General features: G+C 39.2%; 1 protein-coding gene across 1 annotated transcript in view; it reads right to left on the bottom strand.

Annotated features, from left to right (window-relative positions):
• Window positions 1-3,074: 3,074 nt before the first annotated feature.
• Window positions 3,075-14,694, bottom strand: part of LOC140277401 (matrix metalloproteinase-17-like) — an 86,560-nt gene continuing 74,940 nt past the window's right edge. Inside the window, exon 10 of the mRNA XM_072372404.1 lies at window positions 3,075-7,078. Coding sequence (XP_072228505.1) covers window positions 6,753-7,078 — 326 coding nt within the window. The 3' untranslated portion in view covers window positions 3,075-6,752. The remainder of the gene's footprint in view (window positions 7,079-14,694) is intronic.

The following is a 14,694-nucleotide window of genomic DNA, read 5'->3' on the forward strand; positions in this document are numbered from 1 at the left end:
TACTCAAAGTTTGTTAGCTTGACATCTGTCTGCCAAAGGCCACACAGATCAGAAGGAGACTGTTGAGCACTCATCATGTAAACACAGCACGGAAACCTTCTCTGAGTTGCCGAGGGATAGTTTTGGGATTAATCCATCACATTTTGTCCACTTGTTGACTGCAACGGTTATAAAGTCTTCCCATCTGTCTGTCCAGCTGTTCAGGTGCCCCTTTTATTTGTAAATCTATTTTAATTCCACCTTGTATAACTCAAACTTTGTCATCTGTAGCAAGTGTATTAGTGGTTTTGTTAATGAGTTCATCAAGATGTGTATCAAAATGGGATTAGGCCTAAACATTTGAGAAGTTCTTATGTAAAGCACCAGGATAAAAGTGAAACATGTTCTGTGTATCAAAATCTTCCTTTCGTCACATAAAAAAAAGTATTTTTTTCCTCATCATGCTACACACAGTACAATTCATTTTACTTAAACATACTGACTTCTGGAAAGACACAGCTGAGCTCTGGTGAATCTTACTCCCATTGGGGGATCTTGAGATGTTTCTGCAAATCATATTGTGGCAGCTGAATTCTGTGGGCATAATAAAGAGTGTAAACAGTAGCTTCACAGCTGATAGTCTTGATGTCAGCGTGATAATCTTAAAGAACTGTTGGTAGACCTGCAAGATAGGATTGTGTCAAGGCACAGATTTAAATGTCACATGAAACCCTGCTGGGAATTTGCCAAAGAACACATGGATGAGTCTCAGACTATCAGAAGCTAATTTTTTTGCTATGATGATGAAACAAAGTTTAAACTCTTTTGCCACACTTCCCAACAGTGTGTGTGGTAGAAACCAGGCACTGAGCGTTGCTTCATTATCATCATCTTCCCCACAGTCAGATAAGGTGACGGCAGCATCATGGGGGGATCTTTTTGCTGTGATATACTGCAGTTGTTAGACTAGAGGGAATGATGGATGCAGAAATAAATAAAACACAATTAAATAAAAACTTTCAGCTGAAAACATTGGGAAAAGTCTTGGAGAGCCCCGCTACAGTCCACCAGAACCTAGCAGAATATCTCTGAAGAGACGTGAAAATGGCTGTGCACTGATGCTCCCTACCCAGCCTTACACTTGCATAACTCAAGAAGAGTCGGAGAAACTTGAAGCTGTCATTCCTGTCAAAGGTACTTAAATGACGAGCAAGTCATGAAAATTAATGTAAACTGGACATTACTGTCTTTTATTTGTAATAAACTGAAAAACAAACACATCAAAAGCCTGTTTTTTCTTTGTTATTGTGGAAAAAAAATGTTCAGGTGAGTCAGAAACAAAATGTGGAAAACGTTCATGCCTATAAACTATTAATAAACTTTAGATCCTCAAAATATGAAGGAGTTATAGTGGAGGTACATAAAGAGGCAGATAGGACAGTGCTGCAGATAAAGACCAAGTTAGGCTTTGATGTATTGATAGAATACCGTAAATGTCGGGTTGTGAAAATAAAAATCATTCTTTCAAAATTTGAATTTGACAGTCAAAAAAACAACTATTTGAAATAATTCTTATTAAACGTATCTGATTAAATAGCTACAGCATATATAAACAGTCCTTCCAGCTCAAAAACAATCAGATGGAAAACTTACCCGTTCTGCCAAGCATGCGCTCTCCTGATGGGCCTTTTAGTCGCACCAGTTAATTAACACCACTCAAGTGTGTCAAAGAAGGAAAAAAAGATTGCTGCTCTTAGTGGTGTCACACCCCAGCCTCCCAGGCTTGACCAAATGGCTATGTATAGGGAATAACAATGAATTATTTGATGATTATTTTTAGACGTGGTTCTTAAGGCTCCTTCCAATCTGCAGCAACTGTGTGATGTTTTCAACACTAAGGTAAAAATATTTAACTTAGGCCGTTTAAAAGGCAGCATGAGGTTTATTCTCAAACTATAGTTAACACAGAGCAAAGTCTAATAGCCACTTTTCATTTCTTTATATTTTGCTTCTATATATTCTTGTAATTTGTTTAACATGACCTTCAACAATAGTTCTCCATGCTTAGTTCTTTATATATTCATTGGACATTGGCTGCTTTTTCCACTCATATTCAGTCTTAGACTTGTGCCTAATCATTTTCTAAGAATTTGTTGGACCTATGAGTCATTCCATCCTCAAAAAGATTGAGGAACTAATGGATAAATGAAGGAAAAAAGTAGTTACAGGCCTTAAAAGAAGTCTATACACGCATATATGTGCATATATATATTTATATATATATTTATATATGTACATGTTTGCTTAGAATTAGTCTTTATGGAAGGCAACCTGTCAAGAAGCCATTGTTCAGGAGGGAAAACAGGGAAAAAAGGTTGAGATATATCAAATAAAAGAGTTGAACTGAAATTCTGTTCTCAACAGGTCTTATGGAGTGATGAAGCAAAAGGCAGCCAACATCCAAAGAAGAGCTTTGGGATGTCATTCAACAGGCCTCAAGAACTATACCTGAAGACGGTTTAAAGAAATACAGAGAAAACTTGTTTTACAGGGTTCAGATTGTGCTAAAGAATAAAGGATCTTATACCACATATTTACTTAAAGCTTGTTAAAATTGTAAAAACATGTTTTTGCCTTAAAAACTGTATTTCCATATGGATATGTATTTAATAATTTTCTGTGCCTATTTCCTGTCTCTCTTGAAATATACAAAGAAATTAGGGGTGGCATGTGACCTTTTCACAGTGCTGTAAGAGATAAAAGTGTAGAATAAAAAGTACGGTACTATAATCCTCCACCAGTATATTCGTTCATAAAGTAGACTCAGAGGAAGTGTGTGGTGTGATCAACATGATATTGTCTGCATTCTTGATGAACAGAATGACCATTACGAGAGAAAAATCATGCCTAAGAACACCAGAAAGACACACAGCAGCTCCCAGTTGGTGGCTGCAAGCTGTCATGTTTCCTTCAAGCCTGGATTTCTTTTCAATGGCACTAGATAATTACACACTCAGCCAAAAGACAGAGCACTCAAAGTCATCGCTCTCATTACGGTTTCACATGACCATAATTAGCCAATGAAGTCATTCAGATTCTTTATTTTTTTCTACAAAAATATTTTACATTAGAAAACACAGCTTCAAATATACACAGCCCACTTGGTTTGCAGTAACCGTGGAACATCTCGACTCAAATATATCTGTGTCTATATTCAAATTGTAGGTAAATATTCCAGCAACGTAATAAATCTAGTTGCTGTCTTGTGAATCTGTGATGGACGTCTCCACTGGGGGCTTGAACTTTTGTAGGAAATACTCCATAAGGCGCCATCTCAAAGCAAAATGGACTCACGATAAATCATTACTCATTACAAAAAAAAATAAATAAATAAAAATACAGCAAATCAATACTACCTCTGGTAATGCCAGGGGATGCATCGGGTGAAAATGATGAATAGTGTAGATGCGGGAGATTCACTGCCTCAAGGACCGTGGGAGTGCAGGTAAAGGATTTAAGAAAGGATAATGTCACTAAGTAGAGGTGGAATCTTGGATTTGAACTATTTGTCTAACATTAATTCATCTTATGTGACATTTTCTTGGTGGTATTCACCCATCTTCCCCTTTACAAGCCTAAATGCCACTCATCTACCTGTCGACATCCGGAGTGCTATTCATGTGTCTTTCTTGTCAAGATCCCATGGGGGCATTCATCTGTAAACCTAACTATCTATCTATACCACATCTCAGGGTAGTTGGCAGCTGTCTGCAATGACAGGCGCCACAGTGTCAGCCTCCTGTCTAACTGTGATAACTCAGGATGTCATTCTTCACCTTGGTTTTATTCTATACGTGGCTCAGAAACAATCCTATCTCGTCCTCTAGGACTGGTGGATCCATATTCCAACTGTAGCCGTGACTGTGATGTTAACTCTAGCCAGCCAAAAGCTACGCAGACTTATCTGTGAGGTATAGAATACTGGGAGGCAGTTTGAAGTCTGGCAGGGAGTTTTGGTTGTCAAACTCCATTTGAAGAAATAGCTTGACTTTTTGTGAAATATGCTTCTTTACCTTCTTGCTGAGTTGGATGAGAACATTTAACGGTTACCCACATAGAGTATTTCTAAAAATGTATTCTATTATTTTTGCTTTGTTTTGTTTTCCAGAGTGCTTGATACATTTTTAACTCCCTACATCCATCGAAGGATGCCAATCATTATTGCTGCAAAATTGTACATCACTTTTGACTCTGTTTGAGTACTGCTGAATTTCATGTGCACGTGCAGGTGCATATATTTGGACACTGACAGTTAAACTGACATTGAGCTTTGAATGCAGATTCAATGTTAATTTCAGAGAATTTCAATCAAAGTTGATAGTGTGTAGGATTAAGAGCTTTTTACGTTGTAAAACCTGTAAAAACTCCAATGTTATCAATTGTCTCAAAGCTTTTTCATGCGAGGGTGTGGGTTATTCCTTTCTTGTTTTCCCTTAACTAAAGATGGTAAAAAGTATATAGTTAGGTGATATTTGTATTTGCTAAATGTGGTCAATGAAGCTCTCAATGTAAGTAAAAGAGGCCATCCATAGACCAAAAAAACAAAACAAAATGTCAAATCCATTAGAGTAGGAACATAAGGAAGGACACAATGGTGAGCTTGGTGATATGAATAGACCTGGATGTCCATGGAAAAGCATGGTACAATCGTAAAGCAAAACCCTTCAGGGGCCGGGGATACAGTGCATCATTATCCAAATCTACCATAAAGAGAAGACGTAAGAAAAGCAAATGCTGAGCGTTCTCCACAAGGTACAAACTATTCATAAGCCTCAAGTATAGAAAGATCAGATTAAACTTTGCTGAAAAAAGAAAAAAATTAATCCAACAGGATGGTGAGGTGAAAAATGTATAGAGAAGGACGTAATTGTTAAGTATATCATGGCACTTTTATGAGCCTCTGGCAAGTGATGTGCTGTCGCTGACTGTGCTGAAAAGCAATATGTAAGATGACATTAAATTGAGACGTTGACTCGCTTATATGCACCCGCTTACTATTGGAGAGGCAAGCGAGCAGGTGAGTCCACAAAAGTTCAACAAACAACTGAGACTTTCCTCATTACTGTACCATTTGTGGTGTATAAGCCAAAATTCTTCCAAACATCGCCTCTCAGATTTATTTGGGTGTCATGACTGCCCTGCTAATAAACAGCATAAGCTATTTTTTTTTTACCAAGGCATTTACCAAGGGTCGTTCTCATGAGCTCAGTGAATTTCAGCGTGGTACCATGATAGGATGCCATCTGTGCAACAAGTCCAGTCAGGAAATTTCCTCATAACTAAATATTCCACAGTCAGAGGTATTATAACAAAGTGGAAGCAGATGCTGAGGCACATGGTGTGCAGAGGTCAACTTTCTGCAGTCAGTCACTAATGACCTCCAAACTTCATATTTAGACAGCTTCATGGAATGGGTTTCCATAGCCGAGCAGCTGCATCCAAGCCATACATCACCAAGTGCAATGCAAAGCGGCGGATGCAGTGGTGTAAAACACGCCGCTCTAGACCAGTGAAGACACGTTCTCTGGAGTGACAAATCACGTTTCTCCATCTGGCAGTCTGATGGGTCTGGGTTTGGCAGTTGCCAGGAGAATGGTACTTCATTGACTGCATTGTGCCAAGTGTAAAGTTTGGTGGAGGGGGGATTTTTGTACGGGGTTGTTTTTCAGGAGCTGGACTTGGCCCTTTAGTTCCAGTGAAAATAACTGTGAATGCTTAAGCATACCAACAGATTTTGGACAATTTCATGTTCCCAACTTTGTTGAAACAGTTTGGGGCTGGCCCCTTTCTATTCCAACATGACTGCGCACCAGTGCACAAAGTAAGGTCCATAAAGACATGGATGAGCGAGTTTGGTGGGGAAGAAGTTGACTGGCCTGCACAGAGTCCTGACCTCAACTCGATAGAACATCTTTGGGATGAATTAGAGCACAGACTGCAAGCCAGGCCTTATCATCCAACATCAGTATCTGACCTCACAAACGCGCTTCTGGAAAAATGGTCAAAAATTCCCATAAACACACTCCTAAACCTTGTGGAAAGCTTGCCCAGAAGAGTTGAAGCTGTTAAAGCTGCAAAGGGTGGGCTGACATCTTATTAAACCCTATGGATTAAAAATGGGATGTCACTTAAGTTCATATGCGTGTAAAGGCAGATGAGCGAATACTTTTGGCAATATAGTGTATAAGGGTATGTAAAGTGGATGTATTGAAACTTTTCATTTCAATCTGAGACTCTGCACTTTAAAAATCACTCATGGAAGCGTAACTTGGTGAACATCTAAAATATCAAAAACTGTGTCAGTGCCCAAATATTACCAGGTAAAATATATATCAGAACAGTGCCATTCAGTTAGCCCTACAAGCAAAGATGAGGCAATTTAGCAATTCAAAAAGTAAGAGAAATAACTTGTGGTTCTGTGCAACTCAGTTTGAAAAGCACAGCATCAGTTCTGTCACTGTCAGTGGACTGATGTCTACCAGGTGTACCTAGAATGATAGAACAATAATGGTCTGTACCCATACAGCAAAGGCGCTTTAAATGACCTTCAAATGGCATATGAAATAAATAACAATAAAAACATCCCCCAAAACAATCAGTATTCATATGAACAAATTATTCCACTTTGTTTTGGCTGAGCATTTCCTGGCACCTTCACAAATAAGTCTCTTTCTCTTGCACCCAGCGCGAGAACTTAGCCCCATGCTCTTGCATCATAGCAGTTCAGAGTGGAGAGCCACTGAGAGCGTCCAAAGCAGTGACAGCAGCCAGATAGGAGACGGGGAGGGGTGGGCGCCTAAAGGCGAGGCTGTGTCAGAGGTGCAGGAGCACACCTCGTATCCATTCTCTGCATGGTCTGGCTGGCGGTGCACGTTGACTCTTGTCTCTGTGCTTTTAGCCTCTGTGTCCGGAGAGTCCGACTGCATCTCAGTGCAAAGCAGCCAGTCCTTCGCAATGAGGCGGGGGTATCCTGCCTCCACCTCCATGTCACTGCTCGGCACACGCCAGTACTCCTTCCCCTTGAAGAAATAGGACGAACCTATTTTTAGATAAAGAGAAGACACAGGGTTGGTATTGTGCTTTATTTTGAGAAAGAGTGAGGTAACATAACTGAACATGGAGCAGAAAACAATAAAACTAAAATTCTCACAAGATGGAAACTTTATTTTCTCCCTCAAACCTGAAAAGGAATAAAGCTTCAGTTTCTGTATAAAACATCAGGAGGCATAAATGCATTAGCAGGTGAGGGGGAAAAAATTACCCACGATGACTCATAGTTTTACAAACAAACCAACATAAGGACCTGTTTTGCGGCTAAAACTGCAAAACTGAAAAAAAAAAATAAAAATCACACCAAAGTAATGAATGGAAAATGGTCATTATCCCTAAAAAGGTAATGCAGTTGCTCCCTAAACATACATAATGAGCTATTAGCATGAGTGGTCTGGTCAGACACTTGGACTTTGTAGAGGCTGTGAGGTTTTGCACTGAAATCTGCAGGAATGAAAACCTATTTTTCATTTCACAGAGGCACTGTGGGTGTTTAAGGCTTTCTAATAAATACTGCTAATGAAGTCAGTCTCTGTTTCACATGTGTTTAGAATACCAGTGTGAGACTTGCTGACAGCTGATAGAGGAGCAGACGGATTGCTTTAGGCTGAAAGTGTAGAATGTTGTTCTGCTTCTAATTACCCAGCTATGCAGAGTTTTTCTTTCATGATACCATGCAGTTGATCAATAATACTGATTAATTCAAATATTAACACTGCCTGTCAATGCATAGGCTCTGCCTGATAACACTGCAGTTGAGTCTCTCATGAGAATGTTTTTTCAATGTGTGGAGATAACTTTATGGAGGCAGCTTGAGGTTTTTATGTTACCCCTTTTAATGTAGACTGCCAAAAGATGTGTACATAGTTTATGTGGATGCATTGCAGTTTAATGAAATGCATTTCTTCGTGTCCTATCAGTCAATTTGAGATTTTGCATGAACTATCCCTGCTCTTGTATTGTTGTTTCTACAAATGTCATGGAGCCTGGAGCAGGACCACTGATGCTGGCAAAAACTCGGAGAGATGTGACAGAAAAGAGCTTCCACTCATTCAGCCAGGACTTATTGCAAGGGAAAGAGAGGATGTTTCCTACTCTTTCTGATGCTGTTTTTCCACCAAAAGTAGCACACTCAAACTTTTTTTTTTTAATCCTGAATACACCTGCTGAAACGAGTTGATTGTATCCTTTCATTTAGCCAGCGGCATGTTTACTCTCAGCGCTCTAACATTAACAAGCTGATCTAGTTACTACTACTATTTCATGAGAGGCAGGCCTGGAATCATGACAGAATAAAGGTAAGGCATTACACTGTAGCATGCAGGATGTGTTGGACCACAGTTTCTGATAATCCCGTCTCTGAAACTATGAAACCATCCAATCAATAGTGGCAACGACAGTGTGTACAAAGGGCAGAGCCTTAATCAACGCAAGCTCATGACCCGCACTTTTCCTTGTTCATGGGAAACAATTCAAGGTCTGCTGTAGCTGAGTAGGAAGTGATGTCATCTGCAAACTGGAAGATCGGTGGTTCCATCTGACTCCCTCCAGACTACTTGTTGAAGTGTCCCCTTCCCATTACCTCCAATGCATCTGTCATTGTGTGAATGTGTAAGATAGAGAAAAAACACTGAATAGGCTAAGACATGAGTGTGTGAGTGAATAGATGAATGTGGCCTGTGAGTTATCAACCAGACAAATAAAAGTCTGGTAAAATCAATCAGGTCTGCCTCTTTTTGCCTGCAAGTTGTTGCTGCTAGTTCCAGAGCCTCAAAGCAAGACATTTCATTTGCCAAACGTTTATTTCTGCAAAGAAAATGTGGGCTGTGTTGACTTTTGCAGCCCTAACTGCACCATAATCAACGATAATTAGCGTCAACCTGAGTGTTGGGTTCCCATCTATGCTGTTCCATACCATGCCAGGGCTTATTAAAATCTGCAACTACTGCAGAGTCATCTAATGACAGGACTTCATAGAAATTTAACACTTTCCTATTGCACTTAAAAACCAGATGCTGCTGGGCATTAGTGTTTTTTTTGCCAATTATTTTTTATTATTGTGTTTTCCAACAGTAATGAAACAAAGATCCACAGCAATCCATATATAAATAAATAGTCTATGACGTGAACTGCCTCAAGAAGGCTGAATGAAAACGTTGTTCTCTCAAAGGTCCAGGGATGTAGTTCCAGAACAGGGTTCCAATTATCCTGGATCTTGTGATGGACTTTGCATTGGATTAGGCCTTGGCGGGAATAAACAAAATGTAAGGCCATGTCCAGTCCATTAACTTTACGTTTCGGACATACCTTCATTAGAGTGAGCGATCTTGAGGTAGCTGACCACGAACAGTTATGTAAAACAGACATGCATTCCTTCTGTTTGGGATCCAATGAGTAAAGGGAATCAGTTAGGCTTAGGGTGGACAATTCAGAAAGTGAAGAAACTGATCATAAACAAAGGCTCTAATCCAGAAGAAACAAAAGAGGTGGTTGTGACACAAGTGGAATTTAGATGATAGCAATTTGTGTTAGTCAGTTGTTTGACTAGAGTAAAATGGGTTTGACAGCTGCCTAAAATTCAAGTACCTGCTGTTAAATGAATTTTTTTGCCTGGTTCCTTATCAAATACAAAAAAGCTTGACTTGACAACAGACGGAAGTTTATTACTGTTTTCAAATAAAAAAGCAACAACCCTGCACACCTGTCTGCTATTATTGGGTGGTGGCTACACACTTCTACCCAAAAGCTACACCCCATGAACATCCCAAACACAGCAAAAATAATTCAAAGAAAAAAACTGGTAAATACAAACCGAGAGAAATTTCTCTGGAGACAAATACACCACCACACACCTCTAGTCCTCCAAATTAAGCATTTTTTAAAAGATTTCTGTTGGAAAGTGCTCAGTCATGAAAAGCACCTGGTTTTGACTCATTTATCAGTGAATTTAAAGAATAAAAAAAATATATATCTTACACTTGTATTCAGACTGGTGACCTGTCCAGGGTGTACCCTACCTCTTGCCCAATGACAGCTGGGATGGGCTCCAGCCCCCCCCTGCAATCCTAAATTGGATTAAGCGGGTATAGAAAATGCATGGACGGATGCACTTGTATTCAGGCAGGTAAATTTGAACTACAAATTCCAGCATCACAGCTGGCAACCCAAAATTAAATGTCAGCACTGTCACATTCCACTCATACTGAGGGTATTTTGTCTGTTACATATGAATCAGCAAAAAACACATCTATCCATGCATCCCTGATTTCTATGCAGCTCAACAGCACGCCGTTTTCTACATGCCTAACTGAATACAAAATTAAAGTTTTCAGTTTGACTCACCAATCTCTCAGAGGGAGAGGGGGGAAAGCCTACTTTATCTGCAATCAAACTGAACATCATGTGGAAGAACAGCTCTACAGCTGTCTTGCTGCTTTTTTGCTTTCGGCTAATCGAGTCCAGCATGTCCAGCTACAGTTAAAGCTTACTCAGTGGGAGATAATCGGACATGTAAGTAATTTAATTTAACAGACGTTATCTTTAAGTGATTAGAATGGCAATTTTGTTAGAATATGCTGCAATTATAAAGAAAGTTGACATCTTAATGATGGTCGCCTGTCAATAGAAACGGAAAAATATCTATTTAATGTATCTCTATCAAAACAATCTACATTTTTGGTGTTATGTAAACATGCTTAGTGACATTCATTTTCACACTTGCAGAACTGATTTGTACAAACTTTGATTGGGACGCGCAGATTTGATCCATACACGCAAATATGTAGATTTGATCTGCACTTATTTTCAAACATTAATATATGGTAAAAGTTTAAAAGTTGGACACTTACTGCCAAATCCTAGCTCCATAGTAGATGCAAAGTGAAATGAGGAGTGCTTTCACCATCAGTAGATTTTATCTACCACTTAACTTCTTGCTAAGAAAACCTAAAACAAACTAATATAGCATAAACATTGCTTCTTCTACATGGACTTTTTTTCAGGACAGGAAGGGGTTTTCTATTTGATTCTCATTTCATGTCCTTGATATTGGCATATGTGATCTTTACTGCTGGCAGCTGGCTAACTGATTCATTTCTTTTTAACTCACTAAGTCTCACACCTTTCCATATCATCCCATAAGCTGGTCAGTGATTAAATGGAGCTGTAAAATGGCTTCAAATCGTTTTGCAAGAGAATCAGCGAGCTTATAAATGAACTTTTTAAGCTTTGATTTTAAAACAACAGAAACTAAAGGCTGACTAGAATTTTTATTCAATGCAGCTGAAATACAGTAAAAAGGAAAATATTTAACAAAGAACCCAGATAAATCAAACTATTTGATTTGGGTAAAATTGTTCAATTGTGTCAACAACTTCCATATATTCTATGCATCTATTTACTCAATACATATGAAAACCTCTTGCATACAATATTGTTGAGTAGTCCATTTTTGATTACATTTGTATTAATTCCAGTTCACTTTTCTGTACAGACTAATAATATCTCATCATAATGGGTAATGGCATGCTAATGCAATGCATAATTACACAGTGCCAGCTGTGAGCTCACACACACACACGCATGCTTTCACACTCTAGCATACTGTATGTGTGGGTTTTATAGAAGGCACTAGACATTTTATAGGTAAAGCAGCAGCATGTTTTACAGGCACAGATGCACATAAACTGTAAACATTTCTGACATGGCAGACTCAGGCGTGACATGCTCTAGTAATGATCAAATTACCTCACCTCCTCCTGTAAAGCTTGGCACTTTCAGAGAACCAAAATGAGAATAAAAGAACCGGGGAGGTTAGGAGGAAAGTTCATAGAGAGGTGAAGGAGAGCGATAATACACACAAACACTACATCCAACACACACATACATACATACTGTATATATGTGTTAAACTGATGCTGCTAATTGGCGCTTCAGCTTGGTTTTCTGTTATGGCTGTACCAATTTATAATACTAAAATTTTGAGTGCTTGGACATAATAATGAGACCTTCTCTGCCTCCCCACCACCCCGTCTATCTCCAACAATCAGGTAAAGGAGCAGCTGGAAAGGCAGCATTAGAACAATCCAATTTACAGTCTTTATAAAGCACATTTAAAATCAACAGTAGGTGACCAAAGTGCTGTATACTAAACTAATTAAAAAAAAAGGCTGCAGGTGCAGGGGTGTCTTCCCCAGGATCTTGAAGGCCTGTGCAGAACAGCTATGTGGGATTCTAAAGCACCTCTTCAACCTCAGCCTGAGCCAAGAGAAAGTGCCATTGCTCCTGCCATGTTCCAGAACCTAAAAAATCTCATCCATCTGCCCTTAGTGACTAATGATCAGTTATCCTAACATTCCACATCATGAAAGTTTTGTAGAGACTGTTATGGGCTCACCTGAGTAGGCAAGTGAACACTTTCAGGACCAACTAGTTATCGTAGTGTGGTTGGAGTTGAAGATGTCATCAAGTAGCAGAAAATACAGGTGGATGCCTCCAAACTGCTTGGATTATTGACTAACTTATAACAGATCAAAAGACTGAAGAGAATAAAGGTGGTCAGCACCACAGCAGAACCATAGGGGGGAGTACTCTCATCATCTCTCTTCATTCTGTATACCTCAGACTTCCTGTACAACACAGAATCATGTTGAATCATGTTGTTTCGTGTATCAGTGATGGACAAGAGGGTGAGAACTGGGAACTGGTCAATCCCTTTGTAGCATGGTGTGGAAACAATTCCCTCATCTTGAACATGAACAGAAGAAAAGAGATGATTGTGGATTTTAGGAGGACCAGAAGTAAGCCAAACACTTTTTTCATCCAGAGAGAAGAGGTGTAGGTGGTGGAGGACTACAGATACCTGAGAATTTACCTGGACAGCAGACTAGACTGGAAATGCAACACTGAGGCTGTCTTAAAAAAAGAGACAGAACAAACTGTACTTCTTAAAGAAACTTAGGTCCTTCAAATTTCTGCACCAAGATGTTGCATATCTTCTACATCTCTGTGGTGGAGAGCGCAATCTGCGTTGCAGCCATCTGTTGGACCGTCAGCATCAGAGCCAATGACTAAAAAAAAAGTGAACAAACTGATGAAGAAAACTTGCTCTATTGCTCAGGACTGCTCTGCAGCCCCTGGAACTGGTTGTAAAAAGAAGAATGCTGCACAATTTAATGAACATGCTGGACAATACTGCCCACCCTCTGTTAAGTTGGAGGCTTTTTTCAGCCTGGCTGCAACGCAGAACAATACAGGAATTCATTCTAGCCAGCAGGCATAACCTCATGACAGCTTATGATGATTGATAGGAAAAATAAATGAATTAATTAATGACACATTTTTCCATTAAATTTCCATTTTCAGTATATCAGTTGCCTTACAGTATCATTTGACCTATGAGGATATTAAAAAAATAATGTTTTGTATACTAAACTGAACATAAAATCTGTGCCCCACACAGCTTAGCATACAGTGCTTAATTTATAGTGTCTTGCAAAAAGGCATTTTCACAGAAGCGTGCACCTCCTCATCATAAATGGGACCACTTCTGATACAGTTAACAAAAGGTCACAATATGCTGATTTACATTTGAAAGGGCCATCAGCAGCTGTGATGACTTTTTCAAGTAACCGTCAAGCTCTGGGTCAGTCTATCACAAAAGCAATGAGCCGACGTGTGCTAGTTAGCAGAAAACAATTCTGTCACCCATCTGGCTCTGAGACCTCCTCCCTGATGTGTTTACAGAAGCATCACAGAAGATGATCATATTCTGGAACCAGATTAATTACATAAAAACAAAGGGCAGTGTACATGATGCCAAAAATGTAACGCTTTTTATGCTTAACACCTCACTGACAACAGATGAGCACGACATCTTCGAAAACAACACAGACATGGCTGCGAGCACAGAGAACCAGAACCAGCTGTAAAACGCTAACATATAGAGATTCAAATGACTGCATGACTTGCACCAATTTCTGTCATGCTTCTGTATTACAGCTTACATTAATTACTTTCAGAAATGAAAGAATACAAATCTTTAGGTTCAATCAACAGCCATTTTTTCCACCAAGCAGTAAAAACACTAAAATATGATCAATCAATACAGCTGACTTTGTCTGTCCACAATCTCTAACAAGCACTGCTGAGACCTGTGAGTGAATCAAACTGTGGAGTCTCAGGCTGTAAAAAATGCGTTGAAAGATGCACAAGTGCTCACCACAGCTGAGGGGAACTGCAGGGTTGAGTGACAATTGTCTCAGTTTGACATTAAAAGTAAAATTCTTTTTCATTATCAGTATGAAAAATATCGACTCCGACTTTAATAATGTGATTTACTTTTCCAACAAGATCAAAATATCATTTCTGCCACTGTCCGATTGAAGTGATGTGGGACATTTAAACAATTTAAGACTCGCATGAAATTAACAGATCGAAGTAAAATACAAAACAACTGCATAAAAATGTTACCAGCCAAAACAGCTCACGTTATCTGCACAAAACATTCAGCGATAGGTGGTATATATTGTGTACATACAAGCGTTTGTGAGAGCTGTGATTGTAATAGGAGGGATGCTAATGAACTGGATGGCTGCAGCAGAATAA

This window comes from Leuresthes tenuis, unplaced genomic scaffold, assembly GCF_036924035.1.
Source record: "Leuresthes tenuis unplaced genomic scaffold, fLeuTen1.0.hap1 SCAF_19, whole genome shotgun sequence".
NCBI classification, from domain to species: domain Eukaryota; kingdom Metazoa; phylum Chordata; class Actinopteri; order Atheriniformes; family Atherinopsidae; genus Leuresthes; species Leuresthes tenuis.